We start from the raw sequence: 14,692 nt of genomic DNA, 5'->3' as shown, positions 1-14,692 counted from the left end.
AGCCTTAAATATTAACCTTCATAAAATCTTGAAATTGTATGGATAGATCTTCATTTATTTAAGTGTTTTATGGTGAACAATGTGTGAAAATGTACCCCCCCCCCCCCACACGCACACACACACACACGCATAAAGATAATAAAGTATTACCAGGCCATATGATCCTTGCACCGAGACCGAGGTATTGATTTCTGGATAGATGTTTTCTAAAAACCACTGGAACTCTTTGCAGCCAAGTCTCAATCGCAGTTGTTTACGTTCGGTGATATCAGTCTTCTTGCTCTAAGAAAGAAGAAAATAACCATGATTCTACATTGCACCACAAGGTGGAATAAGAGCTCAAATCCAGCCAAACGTTTATGTGAAGAAGGTCTACAACTTCTGTCATCATATTTTTGCTATCTGTGATTCTGCTGGGGAGATTTGCCATTAGCTATTTCCTCTTTGACACCAGGACAAGGAATTAAGTAAGTAGGTTTTACTAGAGCAGAAAAGCACAGACAGCCATAAAAAAAAATTGCAAAGGTTAAAAGTCCTCCCCATTTTACTAAAAAACTTTTAAGTAAACTGCATACTTTCCACTGACCAGGTTATGTAAGACCTCCATCCCAATGCTCTGATAGAAGACATCTTTGTATGGATCCATCCATACCTCCGCTATTCGGATTTTGTTTCTTAGCATTGCATCATCTTCAGTTATATTAGCTGTGCTGTGAATCTGAGACAGATGGCCAACTCGTGAACATGGTACGATTTCAACAAAGCCACCACAGAGCCAAACCTGTCAACAAATATACAATATAACTACACTAAAGACTGTTAGCTCCATAGTTTACAGTCAGAGACATGGCTACAGCTTATATACAACATACCCTCTATGTCCTATAAAACAGAAAGCATGCCCCTACTGCATGTGAAACTGTTAGACCTTAGAGTTGTTGGGATGTTAGAAGATGGTGTACAATGGGTGGACCAGAACTCAAGGCACCTCACCAAGACACTTGCTATGTGTCATATGGTTTTTGTTGGGATGAAAATGTAATACATTTAGTTGTTCAGGCAAATTACCAACACAATCTAGCCATGATAAAGAGACAGATTACCTGGAAACGCATCGCTTTATCTGCTACTGCTCCCACATGTGCTCCTACAGCTCTTTTGAACTTGCTAGCTGATTCCAGTGTGTCAGTGCCGGCTTTGCTGAGGACAGTCAGCCAGTGTGAAGCTGTGGACCTCTGCTGCTCCATACATTGATGCATTGCCCTGCTGTACTGAGTTGCTCCATGAGGATTACCACGTTACTGATGTCTCTATGCTCCTACTTCCAGTTTTTTTCATGTAAGTGGATCTTATGTCTTTTGATATACTGACACCTTTCTGTGCTTGTGTCACTCGATGTCTATACCAGCTAAGTTTTTCCCAAGATCCTGACTATCATGCTGCATTTGATGTGCTGTACGATTCCAAAGTGATAACATCACTCCCATCCATATTCTCTTGGACTTCTATGGACATTATTTTGTGATTGTAAACCCTTACATATACCCAGCAAAGTGACTGGTCTCAGGTGATATACAGAGATGAAATAAATCATCCTACAAATGTTGTATCTGTTTATCTGCAGTATTCTATTCTCAGCATCCATTCAAAGTGATGAATTTAAAAAAACGTTTCTGAGTTGAGAAAAGAGGGGCCAGAGAGCTGAATTTACACATGGAAGAGCTCTTGTCAGAAATTGTCAGAAGTGGTTCATGCTGATAGCAGAGGAATGAAGCAATAGACTGAAATGGCACTTGCTGCTCTTAATTGTGACAAGTACACACTATAAAGGGATATGCTTTGTTCATGTTTCATGTCTGAGGTTTACAGCCACTTTAATTATTAGGAACTGCTCCTAGACATTATTATAGCCCAGTCTCTTGTTTTTATACATATATATATATATATATATATATATATATATATATATATATATATATATGCACACACACTGTATATAGAATGTAGAAGGCACCAAGGATACGTCGTGGAGGGGTGTTATTTTCGTTCCTTTTGAGAGGTTCTCAGCCCTAGCTGAGAGATTTCAGGGAAATGCCAACAAGAGAGGAAATTGGTTAGCAGTTTATTCTGTGTTTCTTTAGTTTGTTATGGGTCCCTGGAGTCTGGAGACTTTAAGAGTTAATGGGAGGAATGAGTCTCCAACCTCTCACCCTGGGAGCTGAAAGGTTAATGGCCTCATCTGGGAGGAGAGATGTGTTAAGAGCATAGCCCTCACCTAGCAGGGGTGCTGTGTGAACTGTGTGTGGGATGACACATGGTTGAAAAACAGTGTCTGCTCCTAAACTGCTGAGCCATTTTCCTGGAGTTGCTATGCGCTGTGTTTGACCCACAGAGAAAGGCGAGGACATAGCCCTGGAGTGACATTTCTATGGAATTACCTATTCTGTGGATGGTTTTAAGCCCCAAAGATTATTTTGGGTTAAGGACTGTTGTTTGTCTGCTCCATACTTGTGTTTGAGCCCCTGTAGAGGCTGGAAGACTATTACCCCTCTGCTGGGACAGTTTTATTTCTTTTTGCTGCCAGAAAGCTGTTTTTGTTAAAGTTATTTGGAAAAATAAAGACTTAGCTTGATTTTACATGGCACTAGTGTGAGCGTAATCCCCCAGAATATCACAATATACAGTTAGGCTCATATATATTTGGACACAGGCACAATTATAGTTTTTTTTAGGTATTTACCAAAACATATTCAAGCTATAGTTATATAATGGATATGGGCTGAATGTGCACACTCTCAGTTTTAGTTTGATAATTTGAGGGTATGTACATCCAAATTGGAGGAGGGGTTTAGGAATTACAGCTCTTAAGAGAAGCCACCCCCCCTTTTTCAAGGGACCAAAAGTAATTGGACAAATTAACATAATCATAAATAAAATGTTCATTTTTAATATTTTGTTGTGAATCCTTTACTGGCAATGACTGACTGAAGTCTGGAACCCATGGACATTACCAAAGACTGGGTTTCCTCCTTTCTGATGCTTTCCAGGCTCTAACTGCAGCTGTCTTCAGTTGTTCTTTGTTTGTGGGTCTTTCTACCTTTAGTCTTTCCTTCAGCAAGTGAAATGCATGCTCAGTTGGGTTGAGATCAGGTGATTGACTCGGCCAATGCAGAATATTCCACTTCTTTTCCTTCAAAAGCTCCTGGGTTGCTTTTGCAGTGTGTTTTGAATCATTGTCCATCTGTACTGTGAAGCACCATCCAATCAACTTTGCTGCATTTGCCTGAATCTGGGCTGACAGTATATCTCTAAACACTGCAGAATTCATCCGGCTACTTCTGTCTTCTGTCACATCATCAATAAACACCAATGACCCAGTGCCACTGGAACCCATGCATGCCCATGCCATCATACTGCCTCCACCTTGTTTTACAGATGACGTTATGTGCTTTGGATCATGAGCTGTTCCAAGCCTTCTCACTATTTTTCTTTCTGTCATTCTGGTACAGATTCATCTTAGTTTCATCCATCCAAAAAATGCTTTTCCAGAACTGGTCTATCTTTTTTAGATGTTTTTTGGCAAAGACTAATCTGGCTTTTCTATTCTTCAGGCTTATGAATGGTTTGCACTTTGTGGTGAACCCTCTGTATTTGCTCTTGTAAAGTCTTTTCTTGATTGTAGACTTTGACAATGATACGCCCACCTCCTGGAGAGTGTCCTTTACTTGTCTGGATGTTTTGAATGGGTTTTTCTTTACCATAGAGAGGATCCTGCGATCATCAACCACTGTTGTTTTCCATGGACATCCATGCCTTTTTATGTTTTGAGTTCACCAGTGCATTCTTCTTTCCTCAGAATATACCAAACTGTTGATTTGGCCACTCCTAATGTTGCTGCTATCTCTCTAACGGATTTGTTTAGTTTTTGAAGCCTTACAATGGCCTGTTTCACTTGCATGGACAGCTCCTTTGAATGTATGATGTAGGTTCACAGCAATAGATTCCAAATGCAAATACCACACTTAGAATCAACTCCAGACCTTTTACCTGCTTAATTGATGAAGAAATAATGGAGTAGCCCATGCTTGGCCATGAAACAGCTTTTGATTCAATTGTCCATTTACTATTGGTCCCTTGAAAAAGGGGGGATGGCTGCTCCTAAGAGCTGTAGTCCATAAATCCATCCTCCAATTTGGATGTACATACCTCCAAATAAACCTGAGAGAGTGCACTTTCAGTCCATATTCATTATATAACTATAGCTTGAACATATACAGTTGCAAGAAAAAGTATGTGAACCCCTTGGGATTACGTGGCGTTTTGCATGAATTGGGCATAAAATGTGCTCTGAACGTCATCTAAGTCACAACAATAGAAGAACACAGTCTGCTGAACATAATACTACACAAACATTAGAAGTTGCCATGGTTTAATTGCACATAACATGTAAACATTCACAGTGCAGGGAGGAAAAAGTATGTGAACCTTTGGACTTAATAACTGTTTGACCCTCCTTTGGCAGCAATAACCTCAACCAAACGTTTCCTGCAGTTGCAGATCAGGCCTGCACAACGATCTGGAGTAATTTTGGACCACTCCTCTTCACAAAACTGTTTCAGTGTAGCAATATTCTTGGGATGTCTGGTGTGAATCGCTCTCTTAAGGTCATGCCACAGCATTTCAATCGGGTTGAGGTCAGGACTCTGGCTGGGCCACTTCAGAAGGCGTATTCTGTGCTGTTGCAGCCATTGTTTTGTTGAATGACTTGTATGCTTTGGGTCATTGGCCTGTTGCATCACCCATCCTCTGCGGAGCTTCAGCTGGCGGACAGATGGTCGTACGTTTTCCTGCAAAATGTCTTGATAAACTCTGGAATTCATTTTCCCATCAATGACAACAATCCCTCCAGGCCCTAGGGCAGCAAAGCAGCCCCAAACCATCATGCTCCCTCCGCCATGTTTTACAGTGGGGATGAGGTTTTGATGTTGGTGTGCTGTGCCTTTTTTTTCTCCACACATAGTGTTGTGTGTTCTTCCCAAACAACTCAATCTTGGTTTCATCTGTCCACAGTATATTTTGCCAGTAGTGCTGTGGAACATCCAGGTGCTCTTTTGCAAACTTCAAACGTGCTGCAATATTCTTTTTGGACAGCAATGGCTTCCTCCGTGGTGTCCTCCCATGTACTCCATTCTTGTTTAATGTTTTCCTTATTGTAGATATGTCAACAAAAATGTTAGCATGAGCCAGAGATTTCTGTAGGTCTTTAGCTGACACTCTGGGATTCTTCTTTACCTCATGCAGCATTCTGCGCTGTGCTCTTGCAGTCATTTTTACAGGACGACCATGCCTAGGGAGAGTAGCAACAGTGCTAAACTTTCTCCATTTGTAGACAGTCTGTCTTACCATGGACACATGAACATCAAGGCTTTTGGAGATACTTTTGTAACCCTTTCCAGCTTCATGCAAGTCAACAATTCTTGATCGTAGGTCTTCTGAGAGCTCTTTTCTGCAAGGCATGGTTCACATCAGACAGTGCTTCTTGAAACCAGTAAACCCAAAACAGGTGTGTGTTTTTTAAGGGCAGGACAGCTGTCAGCAACACATCCAATATCATCACACTGATTGGAGTCAAGGTTGGCTCATTCCTGGCTCCAATTAGCTCTGGGAGAAGTCATTAACCTCCTTGGCGGTATTCCCGAGTGTAGCTCGGGGTAACATTTCAGTACCAAAAGCGGTAACCCCGAGCTACACTCGGGAATACCATGCGGCGCTGCTCCGGCATGTGTTCTTCACTTACCTTACCCTGCGCTCCCGCGATGTGTCCCCTGCAGCGTCCCCGGCCATCTCCTCCGGCCGATGCCGGCATCCGGCTTCTGTGTCCTGTCCCTGTGACGTCGGGACGCGGCGGCGGCGGGAAATTTAAAAATTTTAAAAAATGTCATTTTTTTTTTTTTTTCATTTTACACAGTAAAACATTGCTGTTTCAACCTATTTCACATACATATTGTCCCTAGTACTTTGTCCTGTGCCCTGCCTGCATTTTGTCTGTTCTTTCTGCCTGGAAACTGAGAAATGTCCATGGCGTCCAAAAAGTGTCCCTTTAGGTCAAAAGCGGTTTAGACCGGCTAGAGAACAGCGATAGTAAATCAGAACCACTTACAGAATTGAGTGATAATGATTCGTGGGGGAAATTCGTCATCAGAAACTGAAAACGATTTTGCGACTGAGCTCAGCAATGTGCGAACTTGGCGCTCTATTTCACATTTCAGTGTTTTTGGTTTGATTATATTATTGAATTAAATTTTTTATTATTTTTATATTATTTTTATGATTATTTATTAAATTATAATTTATGATTTTGTGTTTCAAATTTTATCCTACCCGGGATGTTTACTAGACTCTTGTTCGGACAGATTTCAGTGAGTTTTTCCTAAAAATTACAGCCTACAATAAAAAAAATACATATTTCCATGCAAAAAAATGGTACCGCTTTCAGCACCAAAAATCTGAAATAATCATACCGCCAGGGAGGTTAAGCTAGGGCCTCACATATTTTTTCCTCCCTGCACTGTGAATGTTTACATGTTAAGTGCAATTAAACCATGGCAACATCTAATGTTTGTGTAGTATTATGTTCAGCAGACTGTGTTCTTCTATTGTTGTGACTTAGATGACGTTCAGAGCACATTTTATGCCCAATTCATGCAAAACTCCACGTAATCCCAAGGGGTTCACATACTTTTTCTTGCAACTGTACATATATATATATATATATACATACATATATATATATATATATATATACACATATATATATATATATATATATATATACATATACACAGTTGTGTTCAAAATAATAGCAGTGTGTTGAAAAAAGTGAATAAAGCTCAAAATCCTTCTAATAGCTTTTATTTCCATACACACAAATGCATTGGGAACACTACACATTCTATTCCAAATCAAAACATGAAGAAAAATATATCAAATTTGTGTTGTTCCTCTAAAAAAATTGAAGAAAAGTGAATATTAGACTGTTCGAAAAAATAGCAGTGTTTGTATTCTTCTTTACAAACTCAAACATTCACTATATAAACTGAAAAATGTTTGAAGATTTTGCTTTCCTTTGAATCACTTAATGAATATTTAGTTGTATAAGCACTGTTTCTGAGAACTGCTGTACATCTGTGTTGCATGGAGTCAACCAACTTCTGGCACCTGTGAACAGGTATTCCAGCCCAGGATGATTGGACTACATTCCACAGTTCTTCTCTATTTCTTGGTTTTGCTTCAGAAACTGCATTTTTGATGTCACCCCACAAGTTTTCTATTGGATTAAAATCCAGGGATTGGGATGGCCACTCCATAACGTCAATCTTGTTGGTCTGGAACCAAGATGTTGCACATTTACTGGTGTGTTTGGAGTCATTGTCTTGTTGGAACACCCATTTCAAGGGCATTTCCCCTTCAGCATAAGGCAGCATGACCTCTTCAAGTATTCTGATGTATTCAAACTGATCCATGATCCCTGGTATGCGATAAATAGGCCCAACACCGTAGTATGAGAAACATCCCCATATCATGATGCTTGCGCAACCATGCTTCACTGTCTTCACAGTGTACTGTGGCTTGAATTCAGTGTTTGGGGGTCGTCTGACAAACTGTCTCCGGCCACTAGACCCAAAAAGCACAATCTTACTTTCATCGGTCCACAAAATGTTGCGCCATTTCTCTTTAGGCCAGTCAATGTGCTCTTTGGCAAATTGTAACCTCTTCAGCACATGTCTTTTTTTCAACAGTGGGACTTTGCGGGGGCTTCTTGCAGATAGCTTGGCTTCACATAGGCGTCTTCTAATTGTAACAGTACTCACAGGTAACTTTAGACCTTCTTTGATCTTCCTGGAGCTGATTGTTGGCTGAGTCCTTGCCATTTTGGTTATTCTTCTATCCATTCGAATGGTAGTTTTTCGCTTTCTTCCACGTCTTTCAGGTTTTGGTTGCCATTTTAAAGCATTTGCGATCATTTTAGCTGAGCAGCTTATCATTTTCTGCACTTCTTTATATGTTTTCCCCTCTGCAATCAACTTTTTAATCAAGGTACGCTGTTCTTCTGAACAATGTCTGGAACAACCCATTCTCCTCAGAATTTCAGAGAGAAATGCACTGTAACCAGCATGTACAACATATGCTGCCTTCCTTCCTCAAATAAGGGCAATAACTGCCAACTGTTTTTCAAAGAATGAATGACCTCACTAATAGAACTCCACACTGCTATTATTTTGAACATGCCCCTTTCAATTAGTGATTCAATTATGCAGAATCAGCAGCATGCATGTCATGACTACTAGTAAATTATTTGCCATGTAGAAATATAATTTCTACCAAAAACAGTGATTGATCAGGTTAGTGATGTCTGACTATTATTTTATTTTGAACACAACTGTACATATATATATATACTGTATATATATATATATATATACACTGTGTATGTATGTATATATATATATATATATATATATATATATATATTTTATTACTCAGTATCTGTGCGCACTCGTCTACCCTTTTTTGCTCTATAGTCCTTTTGGTTGTTTTTTAAAGCATGTGACCTTAGCTGTCACTTTTCAAAAAAACCCATAGATTAATACTGGCAGTGCTCAGCCAAATGTAAAATTGCCTCTCTTATCGTAGAGAACAGATTCTTTTCTTGTTTTCCTTCCAATATTTGCTTTTATATTCTTCACTATAATTCATGATATGTTAACTCACCCGGATAGAAAGCTCAGTATTTTCGACTCCTGAATTCTCCATGCCTGTATCGAAGGCTCCAATATTCTGAAAGTAGTGACGGTCCACAGCTATTACACTTCCTGGTATTACAGGAGTTCTGGGTGAATATCACACATTATTACATTATAACACTTAAAATCACAATCCACAAGTGATTTATTAGGGCAATAGTCACCATAAATGGTAATAAATGTTTAGAAATCATGTCATTTTATTATTGCATATTGATTACAAATTTAGCCTGAGACTTTACAAGAATGCAGGGGCATTAAGGTCATACGGTGGGCTGAGAATCTTGTCATTAGTGGCACTTTTCTAGGGGTATCACAAAGCAAGTCATTACTTTGACATATCCCCAAAACTGATTTCAGGTCATTAAAGAGGATTTCAGATTGCTTTTTGTGGGCACATACTTTCTATATTGCCACTGTTCATTGATACCCATGTTAAATAAAGCCAAGCAATGTATAGCTTTGCAAATTTCTTCTTGGCTAAATAATTAAACATTACCTGAATGGAATGATGGGAGATTGTCGTACCTTCTCTTCCCTCTCTGCCAGATTAACCCAGTGAAAATCAAGTTTCCAATCAAACACTCCTTGTCTCAGGTCAGGTGAGTGGTAATAGTCATACGTTTTCCGGTCAATGACATCTAGAATGGGTGAAACTATTCTATTTCTATGATGTGAAAAAAAGAATGCTATATTTGTAAAGAGACATTACAATACTTTTTTTTTTTAAGATATATTGTTATAAACAAAAAATCAAGAGCTCATACAGAGTTTATATTCGTGTTTTAAATATTTACATATTTATAAGAGAAGCCATCTCAGTCGTATTTATAGATATTAGTAAAATACTTTTAGGGCCCATTCACACACCCCATGTGTGTGTCAACACGTGCATACATTTTCATTTTTTGTGCGTTGAAAGGCTGTTCTAAAAACCAATTCCAGCCATTTTTTCTTACATTGGGGCCTCAGGGGGTGTTTAATTAGCAGTTCTGGCTGCAGCACTCCTGCCAGTGCTGTGTCCTGTGGTAACTGCTTTCTGCTACTAAATGTTCTTGGTCTTTCAGGTTAAAGGCGAAGTACAGCCAAAACCTTTTGGGCTGTACTTCTCCTGTTGATCAAAGCAGTCCAGTTTGTTCTGCACTCCTGTGACCCGTTTTCAGCCAACAGCGGGCTGAAGCCCACTGTCAGCCGACATCACTCAGCCAGTCCATGTTGGGAAAAGATTGTGACTTTAAAGTCGGAATCCACCCCAGAGTCTGGGGCGGCACCTGGCTTAGCCTCTCAGCAATCCACTGAGAGCCTGAGCCAGTCACTCCCTGCCCAGCCCAGCACTCCAGTGAGCAATGGTAGGGCAGAGCAGACAGCAGTGACTGACAATCCCATTCTGAGCAGAGCAGCTGTGAGAACTCAGCGATCAGCAGTCATGTGATCATTGAGGTCTCACACTTAGAGCCAGCAAGGGACAGATGCAGCATCCATATACATATAATTGGGGGAAAAAAATAAGTCCATACTTCTCTTTAATTGATGCCCAGCATCTTTTAACCCAAAATACTGAGGAAATCCCATAATTGCAGGACATTATGGACCTGCCCATTGAGCACAATAATAACCGCCAACATTGGTGTCAGTGAGTGCAACAATAACCTTCAACATTGGTGTCAGTGGACACTATAATAACCCCAACATCGGTGTCAGACAATAAAATCCCTCAAAATTGGAGTCAGTGGCTGCAATAAAAGCCCCCAGCAGTGCTGTCAGTACTATTATCATCGCTCACACATACATTGGTAGTCACTGGCAGTTAAATGTACTCCCCCACCCCCCTGCATTGGTGGTTAGTAGCAGTAAAATATAATCCCCCCCCCCCCACCCCCTCAGCATTGGTGGTCTGTGCCAGAGAAGTTTAACTTTCACATCTCCCCTGCACTGATGGTCAAGGCAGTTTTGGGCACCAGAGCTTTAAACAGTGCCCGGAATTCATTGAAAGTGCCGTAGAAGCCCTTTAGAGATCTAACTCATAGTAGTGAGACAAATGGTGAAACTTCCAACAGATTCATGTATGTTTCAGTAAGGAGTATATGAATCTGTTGGAACACCGACATAACTGTTGAAAGCATCTCTCCTGCAAAGTAGTGCAGTTTTACAGGCAGAGAAGCTATATGGAAAAGCTGAAAGAGTGATGGAAATATCAAATATCAGTTACAGAGAAACGTAAAGAGAAATGTAATTGCAGAATTGTCTCAAAGATGCAATAAATAATGATTAAGGCACTCAGGTTTCCTTCCACACTCCAAAAACTGTTAATATGTAAATTTGTCCTAGTATTTGTTTGTGTGCATATGAGGTTGGAATGTTCGATTAAAAGTTCCTTGAGGGCAGGGACTGTGAATGGACAATATACAGTATGTAAAGTGCTGCCTAAATTATCAGCACTACATTATATTGCCAAAAGTATTGGGATGCCTGCCTTTACACGTACATGAACTTTAATGGCATCCCAGTCTTAGTCCGTAGGGTTCAATATTGAGTTGGCTTGCTCTTTGCAGCTATAACAGCTTCAACTCTTCTGGGAAGGCTGTCCACAAGGTTTAGGAGTGTGTCTATGGAAATGTTTGACCATTTTTCCAGAAGTGCATGAGGTCAGGCATTGATGTCGGATGAGAAGGCCTGGCTCGTAGTCTCCGCTCTAATTCATCCCAAAGGTGTTCTATTGGATTGAGGTTAGGACTTTGTATGGGCCAGTTAAGTTCCTCCACCCAAAATTTGCTCATCCATGTCTTTATGTACCTTGCTTTGTTTACTGGTGCGTAGTCATGTTGGATCAGGGAGGGGACATCCCCAAACTGTTCCCACAAGTTGGGAGCATGAAATTGTCCAAAATGTCTTGGTATGCCGACACCTTAAGAGTTCCCTTCACTGGAACTAAGGGGCCAAGCCCAACCCCTGAAAAACAACCCCACATCATAATCCCCCCTCCACCAAACTTTACACTTATTACAATGCAGTCAGGCAAGTACCGTTCTGGCAACCCCCAAACCCACACACATCCATCGGATTTCCAGACAGAAAAGCATGATTCTTCACTCCAGAGAACACGTCTCCACTGCTCTAGAGTCCAGTGGCAGTGTGCTTTACACCACTGCATCAAACACTTTGCATTGCACTTGGTAATGTAAGGCTTGGATGCAGTTGCTCAATCATGGAAACCTATTCCATGAAGCTCTCTATGCACTGTTGTTGTGCTAATCTGAAGGCCACATGAAGTTTGGAGGTCTTTAGCTATTGACTCTGCAGACAGTTGGTGACTTCTGCGCACTGTGCGCTTCAGCATGCGCTGACCCCTCTCTATCATTTTACATGGCTACCACTTCGCAGCTGAATTGCTGTTGTTCCGAGTTGTTTCCACTTTGTTATAATACCCCTAACAGTTGACCGTGGAATATTTAGTAGCAAGGAAAATTCATGGATGGAATTATTGCACAGTTGGCAACCTATCACGATACCACGCTTGACTTCATGGAGCTCCTGATGAGCCACCCATTAGTTCATAAAATGTTTGTAGAAGCAGTCTGCATGCCTAGGTGCTTGATTTTATATACCTGTGGCCATGGAGGTGATTGGAACACCTGAATCCAATGATTTGGAGGGGTGTCCCAATACTTATATAGTGTATTTAAATGCCTGTAATAAATACATTTAAAATGGGCGATTTAAACAACAAATCACTCAGCAAATCAGTTTTCGAGTGCTCAGGGGTTCTCACCCATGCAATGTGAAGGGATCGGGTTGGAAAGAAGAAAATAGATTTAGTTTGCCCAAAATTAGTAAGTCCTTATATGGGATATGGAATTTGGGAGTTCAGAGAGACTATGGGTAGGAAATAGCCTTCAACTCTGATTACAGTTACTTGGGTCCTGAAAGGTTAACCCACCTTCAAGGGAGTTTTTAAAAGGAAATGGCTAATAGGTGTCTGTGAGGTGGAGCATGAGGAAGGATACACTTGGGAGACAGAGTGGTGAACTGCTGTAATGGAGACCCTGCTAAATGGCTGGTGACCTGACTTTTAAACCCTTGAGGTAAGTGAGGACTTAAAGTGGTTGTAAAGTTTTAAGGTTTTTACCTTCATGCATAGGATGCATGAAGGTAAAAAACCTTCTCTGTGCAGCCCCCCCCCCCTCAATACCCACCTAAGCCCCCTCTCGATCCAGCGATGTGCACTGGAGTCTTGGCTATCCCCAGACTTCCTCTCCATATTGGCTGAGACAGCAGCGGGAACCATTGGCTCCCGCTGCTGTCAATCACAGCCAGTGAGCCAATGAGAAGGGTGATGGGCAGGGCCGAGCCACAGCTCTGTGTGTGAATGGACACACGGAGCAGCGGCACGGGAGCACGCCTGTCCGGGTGGCTTCATAGCAAGCTGCTTGCTACGGGGAGGAGCACCCAACAGGAGGGAGGGGCCAGGAGCGCTGGCTGGTGACCTGAGAAGAAGAGGATTGGGGCTGCTCTGTTTGTTATATATTTATTTATTTTAAATATGCCTTTAGTATCACTTCAGTCATGGTAAGGGACAAGTTTTCAAGTTGTGAGCCGAAAGTTTGATTTTTGTACCAGGAGTTTGGACTGCTGTTTTCTGTATGGCTGAAAAAAGCTGCTTTGTTTGGAAACAATAAAGATTGTTTTACTTTACAAATGGCTGGTTGGTGGTCCCGGTCTCTCCATATTACAGACCATATTTCTTAATGAACTAGTCAACAACAATAGCACCGTACAGTACAAGCATTGCAAATAAGAACTGCTTGAATTTGTTGCATGTGTCATTATATCATCAATGGGAAAACTGCTCATGTTTTCTGTGAGTGCCCCTTTGCACAGAACCTGCTGAGAGCTCTGGAACCAGAACTCAAAAGATTTTGTATGCAATGCAGCCATCGCACACTTTGGGGTGTTTAATGGACTATTCTGTGGGACCAGGGTAGGCACTACCACTAGGCAACTGCCTAGGGCGCAACCAGGGCCGTTGATCTGTTGATGTTCCCCACCAGGGCCACCATCAGGGGGGGACAGCCCATACACATGGAACGACTGTCAAACAAAGCCTCCATGACATACTCCAGCCAGCCCACCTCCCCTGGGTCCTGATCGGTGACTCTCATGGAGATCACCCGGTCCCTGCCAGCTCGTTCTCAGGAACGGACACCTGGTAGTTGTGAAGCTGGAACTGGGGACTGCTGTTCACACTCCTCCTCAGCCTCCTGGGGCCCCGGGGCCCTCTACTCCCTCCTGACCCGCACCACAAGGCTCCATCCTCCTCATCACTGGCATAGCACAGCAGGTTCATTGGGCCGATGCAGCGGGCTGGTCCCCACACCTGACAGTCCCATAATCCCAGCACTGTTCCCAATAGATTCCGGCTATGGATCTCGAGCCACAGCACACAGCCGGATCGTTACATCCGTACATCACATCCACATCAAGCTCAGCCGGCTAGGTGGGGCTCTTCGCATGGTACTTGCAGTAGCAGTCTGCTCTGTGTCTGTCCTTATCTGTCCTCATCTACACCAACACTGTCCAGGACTGGAGCTGGATGAACACTGGATTCCCCCGATTACCATTCACAGCCATTCCTGCTCTGCAGATGGAGCTCCCTGCTCTCTGTCCACTTTACATCCCCACTCATCTGAGGAGGGCCCTCCAGCCGTTTGTCCACTTGTTCCTCCATACACCTTCACTGTCGCACCAGGACTGACACCCCCAACTAACAGGAACCCCAGCAAACTCAGCCACCAGCACAGAGCCCACATCTCCACCTCCATAACAGAGCCCTCACAACGGGCTGAGGGCTGCATCCCAGATACACTGAACTCTCTGCCTCTTGCAGCATT

General features: G+C 42.0%; 1 protein-coding gene across 1 annotated transcript in view; it reads right to left on the bottom strand.

Annotated features, from left to right (window-relative positions):
* The window catches only part of GALNT15 (polypeptide N-acetylgalactosaminyltransferase 15), a 73,364-nt gene that overhangs the window by 28,777 nt on the left and 29,895 nt on the right, over positions 1-14,692 (bottom strand). Inside the window, exons 4-7 of the mRNA XM_089659999.1 lie at positions 9,304-9,471; positions 8,773-8,890; positions 587-781; positions 151-282 (exon numbers count right to left, since the gene is read on the bottom strand). Coding sequence (XP_089516125.1) covers positions 151-282; positions 587-781; positions 8,773-8,890; positions 9,304-9,471 — 613 coding nt within the window. The remainder of the gene's footprint in view (positions 1-150; positions 283-586; positions 782-8,772; positions 8,891-9,303; positions 9,472-14,692) is intronic.

The sequence above is a fragment of the Staurois parvus genome, unplaced genomic scaffold (genome assembly GCF_062004578.1).
Source record: "Staurois parvus isolate SC_StPar_1 unplaced genomic scaffold, SC_StPar_1.0 ptg001194l, whole genome shotgun sequence".
Taxonomy (NCBI): domain Eukaryota; kingdom Metazoa; phylum Chordata; class Amphibia; order Anura; family Ranidae; genus Staurois; species Staurois parvus.
The sequence above is the reverse complement of the archived record's forward strand: the minus strand, read 5'-3'. Positions and strand labels throughout refer to the sequence as shown.